The sequence below is a fragment of the Pinus tabuliformis genome, chromosome 5_1 (assembly GCF_031772625.1).
Source record: "Pinus tabuliformis cultivar Carrire ecotype Pingquan chromosome 5_1, CPIR1, whole genome shotgun sequence".
Classification (NCBI taxonomy): Eukaryota; Viridiplantae; Streptophyta; class Pinopsida; order Pinales; family Pinaceae; genus Pinus; species Pinus tabuliformis.
The window spans coordinates 389,930,924-389,956,423 of record NC_142305.1 but is presented as its reverse complement, the minus strand read 5'-3'; the positions used below and the strand labels follow the sequence as shown (position 1 = coordinate 389,956,423).

At 36.6% G+C, this 25,500-nt stretch overlaps 1 protein-coding gene and 1 pseudogene across 1 annotated transcript; both read left to right on the top strand.

Annotated features, from left to right (window-relative positions):
• Positions 1-742: 742 nt before the first annotated feature.
• On the top strand, positions 743-2,725 carry LOC149165090 (uncharacterized). The gene has a single exon (XM_089429701.1). It carries the CDS (start codon positions 743-745, stop codon positions 2,723-2,725), a length of 1,983 nt encoding a protein of 660 aa, XP_089285827.1.
• Positions 2,726-23,682: 20,957 nt separating this feature from the next.
• On the top strand, positions 23,683-24,665 carry LOC149165089 (heterogeneous nuclear ribonucleoprotein Q-like; annotated as a pseudogene).
• Positions 24,666-25,500: the final 835 nt, after the last annotated feature.

The following is a 25,500-nucleotide window of genomic DNA, read 5'->3' as shown; positions in this document are numbered from 1 at the left end:
TTATTTAATGTTAAAAATACATTTTAAATATACTATAGTATATGTTATAATTTTAATATTAAAGAGATCCTTTGATCTATCTTATTCCAATTTTATTTTTTAATATAAACATTTTATTATATAATAGTAATTTTCTTCTATCTTAATTACAATTTTTATCATCAATTACCTTTTATATATAAAACAAATACTAAACAATAATACTGCATGTTACATTTATTTTAATTTTATGTTCAAATTAAACAAAAATTCTATCCACTTTTGAATCTATTTATCTCTTAAAAAACAAATTTGTAAGGAATTTACTTCTCCATGTTTCCTCTCCTTTGCATCGTGAGTGGGCTAGCAATTTAAGTCGGGGTGTCCTGGAGGTAGGACTTACCCATACCCATAAAACCCTGACCTCCTTTGAAGCGGACTATAAATCTCACGTCACGTCGGCTAAAACGCTCACATCGGACATTAAAGAAAACGTACAGGTTTTCCATGCCCACCGCATATATATATATATATATATATACACACGCTCTCTTTAAACGCTCAATACTCCACCACACTAAGAAGTCGGCGCTTCTCAGGATTTAGCTCGCTTGCTTTCCCCCTTTATAGCGACGTTGATATCAAGAAGCCTGACTCCCCCTTTCTTCATTTTTTTATTTTTATTTTTTATATTTAAATTTCCGTTGGTTCGATCTCCTGGAGGTCCGGGTTTCGATCCGTACTCTATCAGTTTTCTGCAACAATGCCTCCTCGTGTTGTCATGAAGAATACTGGGTCAATCGCCCAGAAAAAAACAGCGGCAAGGGTTCCCTGCAAATTCTCCAAGACTCCGGTCAACTCCATGAGCTCTACACTACCAAAGGCAGAGCTCGAGGCTGTCGCAAAAGCGCAGTCGAAGACCTCGCCCATCGCTGAAACTCTGAAAGTCAGAGAGAAAGCCATCGAGCCATCTAAAGATTTGAACGAGCCAATTGTCGAAACCCAGACGGAAAAAGAGAATCCCGTAGTAGATGCCAATGAGGAGTACAAAGAATCCCCCAAGGATGCTGATGATGAGCCCCTTGCAAAAGGTAGCGAGGAGGGAGGCCAGCGAATAGACTTAGAGAAGAAGGAAATCGATACTGTAATGCGGGAAGCACATGATAATGAAGGTGAGGATACAGAACACCACGATGAGCAGGCTGTAAATAATGTAGTCGTTGGTGAGCAGAGTCATGGAAATGAAGAAGGTGTGGAAGGTGACGGAGCTGATGACGAGCATGAGGTGGAAATGCCCTCCATGGTGAAGGAACGGATAAAGCAGAGAGAGTTTGAAGTGTTTGTGAGAGGGCTTCATAAAGACGCTGATGAAGAGGATTTGAAGAAGGTGTTTAGTGAGATTGGTGAAGTTGTTGAGATCAGATTGCCAAAGAATTCTCGGACTCAGAAGAATAAGAGCTTTGCATTTGTTCGTTTCGCGAGTGTGGAGCAAGCCAAAAAGGCAGTGGCAGAGCTCAAGAATCCACAGGTGAGAGGGAAGCAATGCGTAGTTTCAAGAAACCAAGACAATGAAACTCTTCATGTACGCAATATTTGTAAATCATGGACAAAAGAGGCTCTCCAACAGAAATTGACAGAATATGAAATATACAATGTTGAGGAAATAACTTTGGAGGAAGATCCAGAACAAGAAGGGACAAATAGGGGGTTTGCATTTCTGGAGTTCCCCACTCATCTGGAGGCTACCAATGCCCTCATCCGCTTGCAGAAGCCAGACGTTTTCTTTGGTACTGACGTTTGTGCAAAGGTTGCATTTGCCAAATCTACCATTGAGGCGGACGAGGGAGTTATGGCGCAGGTAAAGTCTATTCTTGTTGATGGATTGCCACCTTCTTGGGATGAAGAACGAGTTGTGGAGAAATTTAAAATTTATGGTGAAATTGAAGAAGTGCAATTGGCACGAAATATGCCTGCAGCTAAGCGAAAAGATTTTGGGTTCATTTCTTTCAGAACTCGTGAAGCCGCACTGGCGTGCATTGAAGGAGTAAATAAGAATGAGGTAAATGAAGAAGAGGAAGACAAGAAGGTTACTCTGAAAGCTACTCTTCGGAAACCTCAGCAAAAGGGACGATCAGTTAGGGGTAGGGTTCGTGCAGGATATGGTAGGGCTCGATTTGAGGTTCTTAGGGGAAGGCCCTTTTTAGATGAAAGACGTCAACATTTTGGAAGGGCATATGATAGGCGACCATCTGGTCCTGCTTATATACGAAGCGATCGGAGGAATTATAGAGAACAGGACGCTTATCTTGATAGGCGAACTCTACCTTCAGGTAGACGCGATGAAACAACTAGTAGGCGATCTTCATACCAGGGAGATTATGGATATGATGGGATTCGATATTGTGAGGGCATGCCGCCACGCAGGCCTCCATACCCTGAAGATAGCTATAATTACCGGATGAATGGAATGGCAGACTATCATGATTATGCCGGAGGAGGAGTATGTGGGTCCAAGCGCCCATATTCAGTTGTGAATAACGATCTTCCATCCCCAGCTCGGCATTCCAGGAGTCGTTTAGATTATGAGGTAGGTGCTCCAGATTCGCGTTGCGAAAGAGGGTCCAGGGTAGGACAAGATTCACGATTACGTTATGGTGCGGTCAACCGAAGTGGTGCAATTTTTTCAAATTCAAGTGATTACTTACCCAGGAGCAATGATGTTCGAGGTGGACCGTATCCGTATTGAAAAGCTCAGCATCTTATTATTGAAAAGTTAGGTACAGACTGAGATGCAATAAAGTAGAATAGATTTATTACCAGCCAAGTTTTTATATTATAATCAGCGGTTAAATTTGACAGGTGACCCTACCCGTCAAGGAAATTTTTTATGACGTTTTTATTTTTAAACTGCCCATCATATAACTTTTAAAATTTATTTGTACAAGTTTTATCTGTGCTCTGTGAACTGATTTGTTAAAAATAAAATCAAACATAGCATATTTTTTAATGGATTATTTATTTATTTTTAAACTGCTTCATACTCATATACTATATCCTAATGGATTATTTATTTTTTTAATGGATTATTTATTTATTTTTAAGCTGCTTATTACCCTCCATTTATATCCTAATTCCGAATACTGTTTTTCTGAATATGTACATAGAGTTCCGATACTACAGAATAACTGAGGGGTATTGAAAGATTTGTTCAGCATACCAAACCCAGCGGAAATGAAACATTTATCCTCCAGAAAATACACAACCGACTAAGTTAAAATGGGCTATAGCAACTGTATTGACTTGAGCAGGTAATAATAATAACGAGCAGCGATCAGGAAAATATTTTCTCATAAAGCTAGATTAAATCCCATCGTCTAAATTACAAAAAGAAACAAATCAAAGAGTATGTAAAAGATAAAATGGCATATATACTATGTCAATGTCTTCTGAAAAATCAAAGAGTATGTAAAAGATAAAATGGCATATATACTATGTCAATGTCTTCTGAAAGTAGCTCCAAAGCTATTTCAGGAAACATACCTCTACAAATTAGCTCAAAACCCAAACGCTTTTCGCAAACATATTTTGGCAACTTTCATTAAATAGTTTTGTTCCGATGGCGTTGCGATTTGATTCACGTTTACAAGAAATTCAAATGCTCGGAGATATTTCGTTAATAGATAATTGAGAACTGAAATTACTGCTAGTATAAATAATGAAGGAGAGAAGAAAACCTTGAAATTCTGTAAAAGTCTGAGTCTCGCGGAACAGTTCAATCATGTTCTCCGATTCCACGACCGAGCCCAAGAACTTCAAAAGCTTCCCTAGTCCCTTGACTCGGAGAAACGAATACTCAGCGGTGGCATCCCTTAGGGTGGTTCTAAGGGCGAGAGTGATCTCTCTGTAGAGCCTCTGCTTGTTCAGCGATTTTACCAAATCTACGACCGCATTGGGGATTCGGTGGTAAATTGATAGATTATTTCCCCGCGGACAGTCGGACAGGGACTCATTAATGGAATTAAAGTTTACAGGTGGTAGCCCAATGCGAATTGAAGGTAAAATCCGCACCGCAGATCCGATCACTGTCACACGGTACACTATATTAAAAATGCCAACCATCCGATCATGTCACAGGTACACCATATCAAAAATGCGATAGGTTATAAACTTATATTTATATATATATATATATATATATATATATATAATTTATAAAAAAAAAATTTAAAACTTTTAATTTTTAAACATGCCCGTCAATATGACGGTTTTGAAAATGAATGACAAGTTGCGTATGACGTGGAGGTTTTAAATTAAAACGTATTTTACGGGGAAAAATGCCAAATACGGGCATACGGGCGTCAAATTTAACCCCTGATTATAATGGTAAATATTACATTTTTAGTGGCTTGATAATCATTTCTTCCCATCACTTGGTATAAATTCAATAAAGTGAATTTTTTATTATGAAAATTTTCAATAATCATCCTGAAATAAAATCAAATAAGAAAAAGTCAGAAATGCATTTATGGTATAAATTCAAAAAGTAAATTTCTTATTAGGAAAATTTTCAATAATCATCTTAAGATAAAATCAAATAAAAAAGTAGCAAATGCATTTGCCTATGATTTTTTAGTGAAGGGATGGAAGGATGATTTCATAAAGAATAGCTTCAATAGTTGCATGAGGCTTGGCCCTTAATTTTGCCCTAGTAAGGGCCAAACCCTAGCTCAATATCACCTATATCTCTTCATATAAGTTTTGTAGACTTTTTCTCTTGTTTGATGTTGAGAAAGGAAGGGTCAAGACCCACTAAAGTGACTTCAAGACCAATGTAACAAGATTGACTTACAACAGATCCCTTGCTAAAGTAGTGGGAAGTCTTGGTCACAAATATTGGCATTATTTATCTATGACAAGGCCACTAGTGTAGATAGGTTGTGTCTTTGATTTGATGGGCCAAAAGGTGTAAAGGGAAGGATAACAAGGGAAGTTGTTGACTTGTAGTCAATTGGGATTGCATTAGTAGGTTTGAAGAAGATTTTGTGGTAAAATTCTAAGGTTGACGTGGACTGTCCTCAAGCACTAACCAAGATTGATAATCTTCCATGGATTGTGCATGAGTTGAAGTGTCATCAAGGGAGGAATGCTTCAACCCGGATGAAGAAGAGGTTTGGTAGCCTTGGTTTGGATAACAAGTGAATAGAGTGGATAACAAGGAAGTGGATAATCCGATAATTGATTCCATTTTTAAGTTAATGGAAGGATAATAAGGGAAGTTGTTGACTTGCAGTCAATTGGGATTGCAATTGTGGTTGCATAGGTTGTGAAGATTAAAGGGGATAGTATTTAGGTTGGTATTGAGGGTATGGCTGTTGGAATTGAGGGTATTGAGGATTCCTACCATAAAAAATTAGCCGACCATGTGACCAAGATGAGTTTTGGGGTTGAGGTGACCAAGTTTTCCATGGAAGGGGTGCATTCCAATTACTTTGTGGTTGTGCATATGATTGATATTGTGCATTGGGATCTTGTATAATACATGTTTGTATAGGCTGCCAAGGTCTTTTAGGAGCAATAAAACAAAGTGGTTCATCTTGACTTGTTCTAGCTTCATCTTGGAAAACAACCTTAAGCCCAAGTATTGAGGGACATTATTTTGTATCATGATTTTTTGCACATATATCACATATTTCAACACTATCAAGAGGACATTCATGTAGAGCATATTTTTTCCTACACCTAGAACAAAAAATAGATAATGTAACATTCTCAACTTTTTTGCTTGTTTTGTATCCTTAGAGTATCTACTTGTTCATGAAAATTTCCAAGGATATATGTTTTAAAGTTTTATCAAGAAAATTTTATAATTTTGTTCTACTTATTGTTCCATATGCAAATTTGTGTACCCTTGACATGACTAGGTCTCTTGGGTTCACTCCATACTTTGCCTTACCTCTTGAAATGTGTTTGCACAACTCACAAATTTCATCAAATGAGTTAAGATCGATCTAGGCTTGTTTCATTCGTGTGCGGCCAAGGAAAATGTAATGAAGATATAATTAATTTTTTCAATAATATGTAAATACATGTAATATTGATAAAACGATTTTAGATATGCATGAGATTTATTCGGTCATTTTAATTTTAAATTTTCTTAGCGATAAATATTGTCAATAACTTTAATGATGAAATCTGATGAATAATAAAAATGTAGTCAATTACAAATAATCTTCATTGTGATCAATCTCAAACTATTTTCTTCTACTATTCTTATTGTCACCCTTGTTAGTTTTGTCATATTTTCATATCGATTATATGAAAATGACAGTTGAATTTGTAAACCATTTATATATTTAGCTTGAGTTGTTGTAGTAAACATCATACCTTGTCTCTCTTTGCTCTCGAATATTAATAGTTTGAATTAATATAACACAAAAATCATTGCACATTGTCAATAATTTTTTTCGTTCACAGTAAAATCAATGCACACTATTAATCCAATCACTTTAAAATTAATGTACCATCATACATCCAATTACATCAAATCAAAAATCAACATATACATTTAAATCAATGCGTCTAATGCAAGAAATAAAATAAGATTAGAAAACAACATCTACATTGAAATCAATGCATCTAAGTAATCAAATAGGATTAGAAATCAACATCTACATTAAAATAAATGCATCTAGTGCAAGTAAGCAAATAAGATTAAAAACCAACATCTACATTGAAGTCAATGCATCTAGTGGAAGCAATCAAATAGGATTAGAAATCACCATCTACACTGAAATCAATGCATTTAGTGCATGCAAACAAATAGGATTAGAAATCATCTACATTGAAATCAATGCACCTAGTGCAAGCAATCAAATATAATTAGAAATCAACATATACATTCAAATTAATGGTGAACCAATGTAGGTAATTAGTGTTCCTATTGAGGTGCTTTTTGTCAGGAGAAGATAATTTCTACTAAAAATGAACTATAAAAGTATTGATGCTCATATTGGTGGCATTTAGCATGGGGAGAATGGTGATTTTTGTTTGTTTGTTTCTCTACTCACTAGTTTTATTATTACTTTTGGTAAATATTAATGTCCTTCCCACTACATTTTGAAAACAATTTGGTGAGCGATGGGAATTTTTTATTTTAAAATTTGAACCTCCATGTAGTACTCCTAAGACATTGTGAAGTCCAAGGGACAACATACCTAAAGTTACCTACATGTGGTTCACATGATTCATTTGTCTTAACAAGAACCATAGCTATTGCTATTAGAGCTTTTCGACAAACAAAATGAACATCTAATGTCATAGGCTCTAGTAATGAAATGGCTTCACTCAATCTTGTACCAGCACAAGAAACACCCATTGCTATAGCTACTCCATACCTAACATGTGGATTGTAAGACTTGAAAAGAAAATATACAACCTGTGGTTAGGGAAAATTTTAAGGATGGAATTTTATCTTAATATTTAGAAACCTTAACGAATATTACTAGTCTATAATAGAAAAACTATAAAATGTTTGATGATATTTTTGTAAAAATATAAAAATAAATAAAAATAAATTATTACATTATATTAGTCTATATAATATCTTGGCGATTTTTAAGGTAAAATAATTTTATACTATAAAACTTGGGTGATTTTTTTTTTATAAAAAATGGAAATTGGAAAATCTGTTTTTGGAAGAAGTATAGAAAAGTAGCCCACATGTAAATATCAGCCTCTAAAATTTTCCTTGCTCATAGTGTCTATGAAAATACAAGAAAATTTGTCAAATAAACATAGGAAAATAAAAGCATCAGTAATGTTTCCTATATATTTATGCAAAATCATTCCACTTATGATTCTTACCGAAGAAAGATAATTATGTCGAGATGCTTTAGATTTTGAAATCAATAAAAAAGCATAGAATCAAGAACATGGAAAGAAAATTAACTTATCTGAGGCCCTTTTAACAATTGTGTAGAAAGTAAAAATTTTCTCATTTTAGTATATAGATTCATTCATGTTCATAACTGAAGCCCTTCTAATATTTTCATCAGATGGAAATAAACCATCCTCACATACCCATAATTGTTTTTTAATAGCTATACGTTTTGGGAATTCCAACGAACCTAGTTTCATCAGTTCATCGGAATTCCAACAAAACCGGTTAATTTCATCGATTATCTGATATTCTAACCATGGAACAGAAAGTGTGGCAGGTATGGGAAGTTCATAAAAATATATATGCCATCATCAGAAGATTGATGCTAGCTTTCGTTGGTATTCCGATGCCAATTCCATTGGAATTGGAATGATGATTATTGGCATTGGAACTCCAATTAGTTCTTTTGTCAAGAAACTTCTTCTATCTTCGATGACACGGTTCCATAAATATTGCTGAAATTCCAACAATTGTAAAAAAAAATCGATAGTACAATTAGACAAGAAATGATGTTAGTGAGACCACCTTTTGTCATTAGAGAGGCGAAACACAATCGCAAGAATGAAAAAGTGTCATAAAAAATTGGCTCAAATTATAGTAGTGAGGAAAATCACCACTACATGGATCATCACGACTTGATCATTTAATAGTCGTCAATGCATAATAGGACCTACAGCATCCCATCCCTTGGGTTGATTTTGTAGATATGTATAGACAAGCATTCTTGGAGGCCCACACAAAAATTAGTAAACCACATAAGGGATCGACCAAGAAAAGGAAAGGGAAGGTAGTGTCCAACCCTACAAAGCTAAAAAGGGAAGAGACCCTAGAAGAAGAAGAAAAAGAGATTGCAACAACATTGGTAGGCCTTAGCACTCCTACCAAGCCCAATGCAAGGAGGCATACCCAGAAAATTGTGTATACAAGGAGGAAAAGTACCAGAGTCAAGTTCAATGGGAATCAAAACCTCCTTATACTACCTCCATTACCATTGAATAAACACCTAATCCAGAAGGGTAGAGGCTATAGGAGGGACAAGTGCAAGGATTACCATAACCAAAGGCACAAGAAGGAAAAATTATAGTACTATCTAAGGTCAGAAAGCAACCAATACGACTACAGGGGAAGACATTCCACCTACGAGATAAAATTGTACAACTATAGGAGTAGCCTATAGAGCTATAGGAGACAGAAATGGAAAAAAATAAATTAACCCCATAGAAGCCACAATTCTTCTTCTCCTAGGTATTGAAGGTTAATCACCCTGCAGTAGGAATATTGGGGAGAATCCTCCCTACACACCTGGTGCCCCAATTAATGCTTGAAGTGGATAAGGCCAAGGTAGAAACGCACTGGTGAAGAAGAATAGAAAAAGACAAGGGAGTGGCTAACATTGCTAAGATGAAGGATGGAGTAAGGAAGATGAGGGAAGAGATGGCCTTGTTAAGGATAGATGAAGCAAAGAGAAGAAAGCAGCTTGAAAAACAAAACTAGTAAATAATAGGCCAATTGTAACAAGCACAATACTTGGTAAAGGAAACATATGCTCATATTTCATCACTAGAAACTTCCTTGGGGACTTGTTGACGGTGCTAGACCCACCAACATTCAGGGGATCACCACGGTATGAAGTCCCAACTAGACCTCACAACATTTGGTGTGGGAGTCCCATACGATATGATGGCCCGATTGCCATTGTCTTAAGGGTTTGCCTCAACTCTTGGTTGTCAGCACAGGAGAGTGGTTCACTTTGTCTTCGAGAAGTGAGGTTCGCGTGCTTGGTGAGTTCAAGTGTAATTATGTTAATGGTTCTTTCACTATGAGGGGAAGAAGGTGAAGGTGAGTTCCGGGTTGAAAGGGATCAGTCCCAACTTGGCTAGGAACAAACAACACAAAAGGACATACACAACTTGCGGTGAAGCATTCCACTCGGATGTGGCAGTCACAACATACAAGGTAAGATAACACATACAGCACTCATGAAACAGTCCGAACGAGTGCAACGATTGTTACAGAAAGGTTCATGTGAAAAGTCTGTCTGATGTCTGAAAAAGCAGTCGACACAGACGAGACAACATTAACAACATATACAACACATTTCCATTAATAGATTATGCATTACAACAAATGAATCAGTTTAGATGTAGAACATAGGTTAAAGCAACATGCAATACAATCGTTAAATAGTAGTCTTACAACAAATACAATACATGTGTGAAAACGTGCTAGCCTATTAATAGGTTTCTGAATTAAGCGAAAGTTCCAAGACACATCGTTACACCATACATCATTAACCTTGTCAGCGAAGCATTGGAGCCACTACTTACTCCTCAAACAAAAGATTACAAACTCTCATAGCTATGTGGGAGGAGTTGAGGTGAAAAGTCATTTCATGTACAAATGAGGAGGTATTTATAGCCAAGGGTGAAAGCGACCCTTGTGAATGTTCAAATACCCTCATGGCCGTTCGACTTCCATGACTTTTTGACTTACATGATTCTGTTAGGTCCCTATAATGCTAGTGATTACCCCATTACTATTGTAGTTGTATCCCTTATTAATATTGTTGTGCCCCTATTGTCCCCATATTGTTATTACTGTGCTCCATAGAATCCCTCTATTGTTATTTTTGTGGCTTTATATTATTATTGTTAGGTTGGCTGGGTTATATTGTGACTCCTTAGACTCCTATATATAGAAAGGAGGTTTTGTCATTTGAATCATCAAAGAATTGTTCATTTATGTAATGTAAAGGAGGTTGCCCCCTCGAAGAGGCTAAATTCTAAGGCATTGATCTATCCATTCTATCTTTTTTTGAGCTGGTTTCATAACATTTGGGATCAAAGCTTTGGATTCTAGGGTTTCGCTGCTCCAAATAGGTGATCGTGGCATTTTCGCTATAACTTTCTTCTTCAATATTTCAGAAGCTAAAAAAAAAACCCATTTGAGAAGAAATCACACTGAACCTCGGGTCCGAATTTCAGAGCTTTTCGTGCTATAGTTGCGGAGATATGATATGAGGAAGTTGGTTTTTTTGCAGACTCTTGAATTACATTCCAAACAGGTGACTTGGGGAAAATCATCATAACTTTCTCTCTGAGCATCGGATTGAAATTTCGTAAGAAGGTACAGAAAGAGGACAGACTGTAGTTTCTTGTATATATTTTTTAGAGAAAAAGGTCGAAATAGTGACTCGTGGAATGTCGTACAAGTTCGCACTACTGAACTAGTCTATAATCAAGTCACTGTGGGAGATTTGGCATAACTCTTCCTTGGAGAATCCAATTTGGATCAGACTGGTGGCATTGGAAAGAGGACACAGAGGACTACTGCAAGTTGCAATTTCAGAATTGGATGATCCGAAATTACAGAGATACATCAGAGGCAATATCGAACTCCTACAAAGTGAAAAAAGGTGTGTAGATTTTTTTTTAATTTTTTCTTAAGCTTGGTTTCCAAAATTATTTTGAAGGATTCAAAGGGCATAGTAGAGCATTATTATCAGTAACTGATGCCCCGAGGAAAGAAAATGAAAAAACCTAGTTTCTTTGCCTCGAGGAAAGAAAATGCAAACACCTAGTTTCTTTGCCCCGAGGAAAGAAAATGCAAACACCTAGTAAGCAACCTGAAAGCCCTAGCATGACTCATGAAGAAGAGAAAGAAATGCTAGATGATATATCAAAATTACAAGACCAAGTGCAACAAATGTCACTCTCACAAAAGCTAACAGAAGCTAAGATAAATGACGTGGAATCTAAGATAAATGGCGTGGAATATAAGATAAAAGGCGTGGAAGCTAAGATGAATGGCATGGAAGCTAAGATGGACGATTTGAAGATAGATTTGAAGACAGGCATGGAAGATTTGAAGATAGATTTGACAAAGTTTCTACAAGAAATGCTTACTAATGGTGAAAGGGTAGTAAAGAAAACTCATGATAAGAACAAAAGAAATGTTAATCATGATTTCATAGACTCTAATGTTGGATTGAAGACCCACCATATTCCAAAAATCGATATGAGGAAGTTTGATGGCAAGGATCCCGCAACATGGATATTACAAATGGAGCAATTTTTCGATCTCAATAATGTGCAAAACACACAAAAGGTACGTATTGCAACTTTATATTTGGAACCAAATCAGTTTGTATGGTATCAATGGCTTTGCTCTCGTAAACAAATTATCACTTGGGCAATTTTTACAGAAGAATTGACAGCACATTATGAGGATACCAAAAGCAACACTTTTTTTAGCCAATTGATAAGTCTCAAACAAAAGGGTTCAATAATGGAGCACATTAAGGAGTTCCAAAAATTGAACATAAGGGTAAAAAATATTCCAGAGGAGCATAGGATTGATGTGTTCATAGGGACTTTAAAGGATAATATCCAACATGATGTTCGCCTTTGGGAACTTGATTCATTAGAGAAGGCATTCAGGTTAGCAAGAAAAATGGAAAGCAAAATTATGGCAACCAGGAAGCATACCACTCACAACTATAAAGATGGAAGTGTTGTTTCCCCTAGTCTTCCACAACCTATAAGGTTGACACCACAAAAATTGGAAGAAAAAAGAGCAAAAGGGCTTTATTACAATTGTGATAGCAAATCCACTAAAGGTCATAAGTGTGCTGAGAGGAAATTATTCTACATCGATTGTGAAGAGGAAGAAGAAAAGGAGCAAGAAAGGTCAAAAGAAGAGGATATACTCCAGGAACAAAGCCTAGATAAAGAAGAAATGAATCTAACCATATCTTGTAATGCATTGGTTGGAATTACTACCCCTCAAACCATCAAGATAGAAGGACAAATCAAGAAGAAAAAGGTAATAGTGTTGATTGATTCAGGAAGTACCCACAATTTTATTCATTATAAGATAGCAAAAGAATTGAATTGCTTCCTATATCCAGCACCAGAGTGTCAAGTGATGGTTGCAAATGGAGGAATGATAAATTGCTCTAGAAAGTGCCATAATATCAAGCTATTCATGGGATAATATGTATTGAATAGCCCAACGATTTCCATTCCAATGGGAGGTGCTGATGTTGTACTAGGAGTCCAATGGCTACAATCCTTGGGTACAATAGCTTTTAATTTTTAAGAACTTTTCATGAAATTTTCTGTGGAAGGAAAGGAAGCTGAATTAAGGGGTATTACAGGGAAACCAGGAAATATAATCAGCTCTAATAGTATGACAAAGCTTCTAAAAAATGAATAAAGAGGTGTAATTGCACAATTATGTTCGCTAGATGTTTCCACATTGGAATCATCTATTTCTCCAGATCTCCAAAACGTCTTGGACAATCATTTCAAGGTATTTGAGACTCCAAAAGGTCTCCCACCTATTCGTGATCGTGATCATGAACATGCTATTCATCTGATTCCAGGAAGTGTTCCTCCAAACATCAGGCCGTACAGATATCCCTATGCCCAAAAGAGTGAAATTGAACGTATGGTTGCAGAAATGATAGAGGCGGGTATAATTCAACCTAGTCAAAGTTCTTTCTCTGCTCCAGTAGTATTGGTGTACAAGAAAGATGGATCATGGTGCATGTGTCCAAATTATAGGGAGCTCAACAAGCTCACTATTAAAGATAAATTTCCCATTCCTGTCATTGATGAATTACTGGATGAATTGCATGGATCAATTTACTTCACCAAGTTGGATCTTTGTTCAGGATATCATCAAATTAGAATGAAGACTGAAGACATTCTGAAAACAATATTTAGAACTCATGAGGGTCATTATGAATTTTTGGTCATGCCTTTTGGCCTTACCAATGCACCTTCTACATTTCAATGTTTGATGAATTCCATTTTTAAACCCACCCTTAGAAAATTTGTGTTAGTATTTTTTGATGATATGCTAATCTACAACAAGTCTGGAAGGATCATGTTGAACATGTTGACAGGGTGCTACAACTATTGGAGGAGAAACAATTATATGCAAAAAGATCCAAATGCTTCTTTGGAGTACAAGAGGTGGAATATCTGGGTCGTATTGTATCTCACGAAGGAGTTAAGGTAGACCCTAGAAAAGTTAAAGCCATTAAGGAATGGAAGATCCCAACATCCATAAAGCATCTGCAAGGATTTCTCGGGTTGATAGGGTATTATCGGAAGTTTGTTAAGAATTATGGGAGAATAACAGCACCTCTAACAACATTATTGAAGAAAGATGCATTTTCATGGACTCCAGAAGCAACAAAGGCCTTCGAACATCTTAAAGAGGAAATGTGCCAAGCACTGGTCTTAGCTACATCGGACTTCACAAAAACCTTTATTGTGGAATGTGATGCTTCAGGAAATGGAATTGGTGTTGTTTTAATGCAAGATGAAAGACCCATTGCTTTTTAAAGTCGTCTAATCAAGGGAAAGTTCTTACATAAAGCTATTTATGAGAAGGAAATGTTGGCAATACTCCATGCACTTAAGAAATGGCGACCCTACCTAATGGGAAGAAACTTCAAGGTAAAAACGGATCATAATAGCCTTAAACACTTCTTAGAAAAAATATTATCCTTTGAAGAGCAACAAAAGTGGGTCACAAAGATGTTGGGTTATGACTTTGAAATCATCTACAAAAAAGGGAAGCAAAATGTGGTGGCAGATGCACTCTCAAGAAAGGATGAGGATGTTGAAGCATTGTTGTGCGCCATTTTTATTATCCAACCAGATTGGATAAACGAATCAAGGGAGGAATGGAAGAATGATGAAGAAGTGTTGGCACTTATTCGAAAGTTACAACAATATTCTGGTACATCTGATACATTTTGCTGGAAAAATGATTCATTATGGTACGAAGATCGCTTATACCTCTGTAAGAATTCCCAACTAAAACAAAATATTCTTATGGAATTGCACGCTTCTCCCTTAGGAGGGCACTCAGGATTTTTAAAAACTTACCACAGGGTTAAGAAGGATTTTTTTTGGGATGGCCTTAAATCGGATATTCAAAATTTTGTGGCGGAATGTTTGGTTTGCCAACAAAATAAAGTTGAAACAATTAAGACATCGGGTCTATTACAACCTTTATCCATTCCAAGCCAACGTTGGGAGGAGGTTTCAATGGATTTTATCACAGGTTTACCCAAGTCTGAGGGAAAGAGTGTCATCATGGTGGTAGTTGACAGACTTACCAAGTATGCACACTTTTGTGCATTATCACATCCATTTAAAGCCAGTACAGTTTCTACTGAATTTATGGAAACAATTCAAAAGCTACATGGAAACCCAAAGATTATTGTAAGTGACAGAGATCCCACTTTCATTGGAAATTTTTGGACATAATTATTTTCTTGTCTTGGTACTCAATTAGCTCATAGCTCATCTTATCATCCTCAATCTGATGGGCAAACTGAGATAGTAAACAAATGTTTGGAAGGATATCTTCGTTGCTGTGTATCTGATAAACAGACATAATGGGTCAAATGGTTTCCTCTGGGTGAATGGTGGTATAACACTTCCTTCCATACAGCAACAAAAATGACCCCATTTATGACACTTTATGGATATCAGCCACCATCCATCACATCATATTTAAGAGAAAATTCTAAGGTTCAAGTAGTGGAACATCACATCGAACATCAACAACAAATCCTCCAACTCTTAAAGGATAACCTCGTGTTAGCACAGATTAGAATGAAACAACAGGCAGATCAACATCGCAGCGAAAGAAGTTTTGATGTAGGTGATTGGGTATTCCTACGGCGACAACCATATAAGCAAATGTCCCTCAAGCAAGCTAAGAAGGATAACAAATTATCACCAAAGTATTATGGTCCATACAAGGTGTTGCAAAAGATTGGTACTATGGCTTACAAATTGGAGCTTCCTGCAACTTCTCGCTTGCACCCAGTTTTCCATGTTTCATGTTTAAAGAAGGTTATAGGTGACAAGTTCCCAGTTCAAACAATATTGCAAGAACTTGACGAGGAAGGAAAAATTATATTGGAACCGGAAGCAGTCACAGAAACAAGAACTCAACAGCTATGAAATCGATCAATTTCAGAGTATCTTATCAAGTGGAAGAACTTATTCGCTGAAGATTCCACATGGGAGGATGAAAATTTTATATAGAAGCATCCAGAACTACTCAAGCGTTGAGTACAACACTTTTTTGAAGGAGAGGGGCATGTTAGGTCCCTATCATGCTAGTGATTACCCCATTACTATTGTAGTTGTATCCCTTATTAATATTGTTGTGCCCCTATTGTCCCCATATTGTTATTACTGTGCCCCATAGAATCCTTCTATTGTTATTTTTGTGGCTTTATATTATTATTGTTAGGTCGGCTGGTTTATATTGTGACTCCTTAGACTCCTATATATAGAAAGGAGGTTTTTTCATTTGAATCATCGAAGAATTGTTCATTTATGTAATGTAAAGGAGGTTTCCCCCTCGAAGAGGCTGAATTATAAGGTGTTGATCTATCCATTCTATCTTTTTTTGAGTTGGTTTCATAACAGACTCTATATATATATGTTGATAGAGTTTATGTCAAGGTATCATATAAGTCTTCAATAATATTTTTGTTTACTAGGGTATATAAACTATCTTTTTAAGTATTTTAAAAAACATCTAATTTTATTTTGTCAAAATTCAAGTGCTTTCCATTATTAAAATGACTTTATTTTTGTTAAAATTCGAGTGTTTTGCATTATTAGATTTTCATTAATAAAATTTTGATGTATGTGTAAATATATAAAAAAAAGATGTGTTATTTATGATTTAAATTAGCATTGATCATTTAAAATATGAAATTAACAATTTGGTTGTATATAAAACTATCAAATATAACATAATCTACCATACCAATGTCATTCCTATAAATAATGATCATGATGTTGGATTTATGCATGCTGACACCTAATCATGGGGATTGGGTGAACATTTGTAAATAATGGAAAATGAAGAGTCATCGACAGGTGAAACCCAAGAGCCACTCCCTCATGTATATAACAAAGAGTAATCTTAATGAATAAACATAATTGATTTGGGGAGTTACCTTTTGGTCTAACATGGTATCAGAGCCAACTCCCAAATAAGTTTATGTGTTGTAACCCCTGTTAGTTCTATGCCATATTCTGTTCCTATATTTTGTATATTCCCTGCAATATTTTTTGCAAGATTTTATACATTTATATTCATCAACGCTACAACGAATACCCACTCGTATTTATTCCAGTTGGCCTGCACCGGTCTCACATGAGTTACCTCTTGCGTACCTCGGCTCCGGTCTATTGTGGTATACCCATCCATTGTTTAGCGCTGCCATAATGCATAACGTTAAGCATGCATGGAATCTCGTTTTTTTTGTAAATGCTGCCACACCTCGGCCCCAGTTCATATGCTCCTCACTATTCTGCATACAGGTTTTCTCCCACTGTCTCCTCCCTTCCCGATTTCGAACGCTGCCATCTAACGTTGCTCCTCCATACAAATACGTTGCCATATAAGCGTTTCTCCTCCATACAAATACGTTGCCATATAAGCGTTGCTCCTCCATATGTTTCCATATAATCGTTGCTCCTCCATATAAATACGTTGCCCCTACGTTGAATGCTCCTCCATATACATATGTTCCCTACGTTGAATTCCCTTCCCCATATAATCCTCCCCCCATTAATACCTTCCCATATATTATTTTCGCCATATAACCCTTCCTCACATAATACCTCTGTCCAAAAATAAAAATAAAAATACACCAGAATAGAAGTGAATTTTTTTCATAGTATATTAGTAGCAAAGGTGCACTTTTATATAGTCCATTGGCAACAAAAGTGTTTTTTTATAGTACGCAGATTTTAAAATGCATTCATTGATATCTATTATGGGAGTGGTTCTCACCGAGAAGGAGAATTATCCAGAATGGTCATGGAAGATCGAACAGATTGTCATTTTTAATGCGCTGTGGAAAGGAGTTTGTGTTGGAGAAGGGGACAATGAACCAACAAAGCCTACCTCAGACAAGGAATTCACCATTTGGGAAAACAGACAGCAAGGCCTATGCCTTGATTGCAGCATGTGTAAATGAAGAGGTGAGTCCCCATATTTCACCATTTTCGAATGCTTTTGAAGCCTTACAAAAATTGAAAGAACTCTATGACTCACACTCTGTGCTTGAAGTTGTCCAACTAATGATTAAATTGTTCAGCCTTGAACTACAAAATGATGATCCTCTTACTCTTGCATTAGAAGTAAAATCTATTATGCATGATATCAAAGTCACTAATGTTGAACCAGACATTCCTCTGATAGCTTTTGTCAAGGCAATTTATCCACTTATTCAAATTATTTTGAGTCATTGCAAGCAAATGGAAACCTCAAAGAAATTACCTTTGACTCCCTTGTGAATAAATTTTCTGAGAGAGAGAAAGCTTTTGGGAAGAAGATAACTCCTCAGTCTTCTGAAGAAGTTGGGTGTCTTACACATAGAGAGAAGAATCATGCTCAAGGTTCTTCTAGAGGAAGAAGAAATTTTAGAGGTAGGGGGGTAGACACTCTCAAGGAGAAAAGTCTGATCTTCATTGCATACATTGCAATAAAGATGGATCACATGATGCATCCACATGCAAGTTGCCTTGGGACAAAATTGAGAAGGAAAGAAATCAACCCAAAGGTAACACCAATGACAAAGAGAAAGGTAAAGCACCTGAACCTGCTCACTATGTTGTTGCACATTTTAGTATTGGAGTAAATGAAGACTTGTTTAATGCTTCACTTACTTCTTGGAAAAATGATTCGTTGCTTGACTCAGGAGCAACTTGCCACATGACTTTTAGAAAATATTTTTTTGAATAATTTACTAACATTGTTGGAGTAGTAGTATACTTTGCAGACAAATCAAAACTCAAGCCATTAGGGCTTGGCACAATTAGGCTCAAATTTCTTGGTTTTCCAGACTTTCTTCTGCATGGTGTTTTATATCTCCCACAACTGAGGAGAAACTTATTGTCCTTGGTCCACATCTACTAGCAAGGACACTCCATTCATATGTTTGATGACAAGGTTGAGGTGAGAAGAGCATCAAATCACTCACTTGTTATGACGGGGATAGAAGAAGAAAGGATTATCAAGCTACAAAGTACCTCTTCTCGTGCAAAAAATTTCTCATACAATTCTCATTATGATGAAGGTACATTTCCATCAAGTGTATAATGGCATGCTAGATTTGGACACTTGAACTATGACAACCTTCGCTTGTTGAAGAAAAATGGTGTTACTAGTTTGCCTACAATTCCTAGGAAACTTAAGCAATCTAATGCCTACATTCTAGGAAAACATAGAAAAGAACCTTTTTTTGATTCACATTCCAGAGCAAATATTATAAAACTTGAACTCATTCATTCAGATTTATGTGGTCCAATGCTTGTTCCTTCTGCAAATGGAAGTAAATATATGATGACATTTATTGATGACTACACCAAAATGTGTTGGGTTTATTTATTGAAGAACAAATTTGATGCCTTTTAAACATTCAAAAACTTTCATACATGGATTGAAAATGATGCACAATCTCATATTGGCTCTATTCGAACTGATAATGGACAATAATACACTTCAAATGAATTTTAAAACTATCTTCACTAGCATGGGATCAAACATCAAACAATTGTACCTTATAACCCCAACATAATGGAGTAGGTGAAAGAATGAATAGGACAATATTAAATATAGTACGTTCCATGGTGTTTTTCAAGAATGTAAAATTGATGTTTTTGGTTGATGTAGTTCTATGTGTTGTATATGTAAAGAATAGATGTCCATCTAATGCTATTAGAAACAAGACTCCTTATGAAATGTGGTATGGCCACATTCCTTCGATAAAAGTATCTCAGGGTCTTTGGTTTCACCTGTTATGCCTTGATACCAAAGGTACATAGAAACAAACTTGGTGCAAGGAGTCATAAGTGTATCTTCTTGGAGTATTCAAATACCTCCAAAGCATACAATCTCTATGATGAAGTTAATAAAAAGTTTGTTGTATCTAGAGATGTAATCTTTCTTGAATCTTCCAAAGCTAACAATGTTGTTGAACAAAAACTTGATCGCTTGGATAGATTCGATCATGCAAAATCATTTCAAGAATTTGATAATTAGATTTCACATCATGAAGGGGGGATTCCTATACTCGATCAATCTGTGGAATCTTCTTCTGAAGCACTCTCTCCCCCACATGAAACTCCAACCACTGATGATACTTTGAGTGATGTGATTGACAGAATTGGGAGACTCAACTCAATCAACTAAGCAGCTTGGACCATCTCAGAAAGGTCCCCCAAAGTGGCTGACAAAGACACTTGAAAGTGTTCATCCTAATGAGGTTGGAAAGACAAGAACACGAAATTCAACCAAGCAAAATGGAGGTGATGTAGATGACTCTTATTCACCTATTGATATGGATGTTTCTTATGATTGCGAATTGAATTTGTCTACAGATTTTGAACCAAATTCCTTCAAAGAAGCTACTTCTCATGATGAATGGAAAGAAGCAATGCAAAAGGAGTATGATGCCTTAATAAAGAATAGCACCTGGAAGCTGGTTGATCCTCCATTGGGAACCAAACCAATTGGCTGCAAGTGGGTCTACAAGAACAAGTATAAAGATGATGAATCACTTGACAAGCATAAATCCAGGCTTGTGGCAAAAGGTTTTGAACAGAAGGAAGGGGTCGATTATGAGGATACATTTTCCCCCACAGCAAAATGGGCTACCATCCGGACCTCTTTTCCCTAGCAGCTTAGAACAGTTGGAAAGTCCATCAGATGGATGTAAAAAATGCTTTCTTGAATGGAGATATGAAAGAAAATGTTTTTATGTCCCAGCTTGAAGGATTTGATGTGAAGGGACATGAACATAAAGTATGCAAACTTGTGAAATCCTTGTATGGCCTCAAGCAAGCACCGCGAGCCTGGTATGAAAAGTTAACTGAGCATTTTCTGAAACTCAACTTCAAACATTATGATCTTGATGATGTAACTTTGTTTGTCAAGAAAGTTGGCTAAACAATTGTATATCTTGTGGTTTACGTATATGGTCTTTTGATGACAGGGAACAATGAGAGCTACATTGGATCCATAAAGAAGGAATTAAAGAAAGGTTTTGAAATCACTGACTTGGGCTATGTTCACTACTATCTTGGTATTGAAGTAACTCAACATTTGAAGTCTATATTCATCTCTCAAAAGAAGTACATTAGAGATCTATTGAACAGGTTTGGCATGGCTGAGTGCAATCCTCTAACTACTCCAATGGAACAAAACTTAAAGCTCACATCCATTGAAGGAAAAGAATTTGAGGATGCAACAAAGTATAGATAGCTTATAGGAAGTCTCAACTACCTAATTACTATTAGACCAGACATTTCGTTTGCTATTGGAATCCTCTCCAGGTTTATGCAAAAGCCTTGTGAGGGACATTGGTCTACTACAAAAAGAGTTCTAAAGTACTTGTTAGGGAACTCAAGACTTTGAAATCAAGTATACACAGGTGGGCGACTTTAGCTTGATTAGATACTCTGATTCAGACTTCAATGGAGACAAAGAAGCCGGGGTATCTACTTTTGGTTATGCTATGAGTCTTGGATCAAGATCTGTCTCCTAGAGATCACACAAACAATCAGTTCCAACAGATTCCACAACAGAGGCAGAGTATGTGGCAACAGATGAGGCAACAAAAGAAATTGTGTGGCTCAGGAAAATTCTGGAAGATTTGAAGGTAAAACAAGTACATTCAACTCCACTCATGATTGACAACACCTTTGCAATAAAGTTGGCCAAGAACCCAAAGTTCCATGATCGAACGAAGCACATCAATACAAAATACCATCTGATTCGACATCATGTTGAGGCCAAGACAATCCATCTATGCCATTGTTTCACTAATGAGCAGATTGCAGACATCTTCACCAGAGCGCTTAGAAGAGAAAAACTTGAAAGATTTAGAACGATGCTTGGACTCACCAACATCCCTTGAGATTAAGGGGGGGAATGTTGACACCTAATCATAGGGATTGAGTGAACACTTGTAAATAATGTAAATAGTAAATAATGGAAAATGAAGAGTCATCGCGAGGTGAAACCCAAGAGTCAATCCCTCATGTATATAACAAGGAGTAATTTTAATGAATAAACACAATTGATTGGAGGGGTTACCTCATGCATCTCCACTTAATTAATAAATTTTTAATTTTTAATAACTATGAAGCTTAACTAATTTAGTAACAAGAAAAATTGAGCATAAATCTTCAAAACTTTTTTGAAATTTAGAAACAAGATCCCAAATAAAGCATTGGAGTTTTAAATGTTGCTCACATATTGCTTAAATACTTGTTTACTATTACAAAAAAAAAACCTAGCAAAAGAATATTACCTTATCTTTCATATTAAAACTTCTTAAATTATCATAACTCTCTTATAAATTAATTACATTATTTCTTAATATATATTTTTTAGTTTCTTATATCTTAATCTTCATTATCTACATTATAATTTCCAAGATTATTTTTTAATTTTAATTTATTTAATATTAAATATACACAAGATATACAATTGTAAATTTATTTAATATTAAATATACACAAGATATACAATTGTATATGTTATAATTTCAGTGTTAAAGGATCCTCTAACCTACCTGCGGTATTCCAACTTTAATTTTTAATATAGACATTTTTTATGTTTTTTTACTTCCAAGAAAAAGAAGTTGGAAGACCGTAGAGAAAAAAAAAGAAAGCTACAACACTAATCTCGCCAAGAAAGACAAGGAGCCAGATAATTAAAAACTAAGAAAATTATAAATCCGATAGACCAATTTGGTTTCAGTGGACACTAATCATCATCATCATCATCAATTTTTTTCTATCTGAGTTACAATTTCTATTATCTATTATTTTATTTTATTTGCATAAAAAACAAATACTAAGCGACAATACTACATATTACACTTATTATTACACTTATTTTAATCTTGGAAATTTTCACTCACCTTTTAAATCTATTTATTTAAAAAAAAAAAATATTAAGCAAATTTGCAAGGAATTTACTTCTCCATGTTTCCTTTTTTTGCGTCGTGGACCCTACCAAAGTGGGCTGGAGCTAACCAGCCATATATTGGGTATTTAATGCTCTCATAGCAGCACGCCACTTAGCCCGATAACAAGGGAGCGGGCAAATATTATTTAATGCCGAATTTGCCCGCTCCTGTGTTATAGCGTTAGGTGGCGTGCTGCTCTGAGGGCATTAAATACCCAATATATGGCTGGTTAGCTCTTTCGGCCTGCCTGCCCCTTTCTTCATTTTTTATATTTAAATTTCTGTTGGTTCGATCTCCCGGAGGTCCCGGTTTCGATCCGCACTCCATCAGTTTTCTGCAACCATGCCTACTCGTCTTGTCATGAAGAATACTGCGTCAATCGCCCACAAAAAAAACAGCGGCAAAGGTTCCCAGCAAATTCTCCAAGACTCCAGCCAACTCCGTGAGCTCTACCCTACCAAAGCCAGAGCCCTAGGCTGTCGCAACAGCACGGTCGAAGACCTCGCCCATCGCTCAAACTCTAAAAGTCAGAGAGAAAGTCTTCGAGGCATCTAAAGATTTGAACGAACCAATTGTCGAAGCCCAGACGGAAAAAGAAAATCCCGTAGTAGATGCCAATGAGGAGTACAAAGAATCCACCAAAGAGGCTGATGATGAGCCCTCTGCAAAAGGTAGCGAGGAGGGAGGCCAGCGAATAGACTTAGAGAAGAAGGAAATCGATACTGTAATGCAGGAAGCACATGATAATGAAGGTGAGGATACAGAACACCACGATAAGCTGGCTGTAAATAATGTAGTCATTGGCGAGCAGAGTCATGGAAATGAAGAAGGTGTGGAAGGTGACAGAGCTGATGACGCTTATGAGGTGGAAATGCCCGCCATGGTCAAGGAACGGATAAAGCAGAAAGAGTTTGAAGAGTTTGTGAGAGGGCTTCATAAAGACGCTGATGAAGAGGATGTGAAGAAGGTGTTTAGTGAGATTGGTGAAGTGGTTGAGACCAGATTGCCAAAGAATTCTCGGACTCAGAAGAATAAGAGCTTTGCATTTGTTCGTTTCGCGAGTGTGGAGCCAGCCAAAAAGGCAGTGGTAGAGCTCAGGAATCCACAGGTGAGAGGGAAGCAATGCGTAGTTTCAAGAAACCAAGATAATGAAACTCTTCATCTACGCAATATTTGTAAATCAAGGACAAAAGAGGTTCTTCAACAGAAATTGACAGAATGTACAATATACAATGTTGAGGAAATAACTTTGGCGGAAGATCCAGAACAAGAAGGACAAATAGGGGGTTTGCATTTCTGGAGTTCCCCACCCATCTGGAGGCTACCAATGCCCTCATCCGCTTGCAGAAGCCAGACGTTTTCTTTGGTAGTGACCTTAGAGCAAAGGTTGCATTTGCCAAATCTGCCACTGAGCCGGACGAGGAAGTTATGGCGCAGGTAAAGTCTATTTTTGTTGATGGATTGCCACCTTCTTGGGATGAAGAGCGAGTTCTGGAGAAATTTAAAGGTTATGGTGAAATTGAAGAAGTGCAATTGGCACGAAGTATACCTGCAGCCAAGCGAAAAGATTTTGGGTTCATTTCTTTCAGAACTCGTGAAGCGGCACTGGCGTGCATTGAAGGAGTAAATAAGAATAAGGTAACTGAAGATGAAGATAATAAGGTTACTCTGAAAGCTACTTTTCGGAAACCTCACGAAAAGGGACGATAAGCTAGGGGTAGGGTTCGTGCAGTGTATGGTAGGGCTCGATTTGGGCATATGATAGGCGACCATCTGGTCCTGCTTATATACGAAGCGATCGGAGGAATTATAGAGAAGATGACGATTATCTTAAGAGGAGGCGAGCTCAACCTTCAGGTAGAGCCGATGAAACAGCTACTAGACGATACCAGCATGACTATGGAAATTGATATTGTGAGAGCATGCCGCCAAGCAGGCCTCCATACCCTGAGGATAGTTATGGTTATCGCATGAATGGAATGCAAGATTATCATGATTATGCAGGAGGAGTATGTGGGTCCAAGCGCCCATATTCAGTTGTGAATAACGATCTTCCAAACCCAGCTCGGCATTCCAGGAGTCGTATGCATTATGAGGTAGGTGCCCAGATTCACGTTCCAAAAGAATGTCCAGGGTAGGCCAAGATTCACAATTAAATTATGGGGCAGGCAACCGAAGTGGTGCAATTTATTCAAGTGATTACGCACCTGGGGCAATGATGTTGGAGGTGGACCATATCCGTATTGAAAAGCTCAGCATCTATTATTGAAAAGTTAAACACAGATGATTTATTAAAATGGTCGATTTATTAAAATGGTTTAAGTGAATTTTCTATATTTTAGAAAGAATGACACAAAAATATTTTAAAATTTATTTGATGTATTTGGCTATTGACATTTTCTTGTGAAGCTTCACAATAAATTTTTCTAGTTTTTTTTGTTGTCTTTGAAGGCTTCATATTTTAAAATAAAGTCCTTGTTTCACAAAGGAGTTGATCAGAATTAGTTGATAAGAATTATATATATGGGGTAAATATTTCATTTTT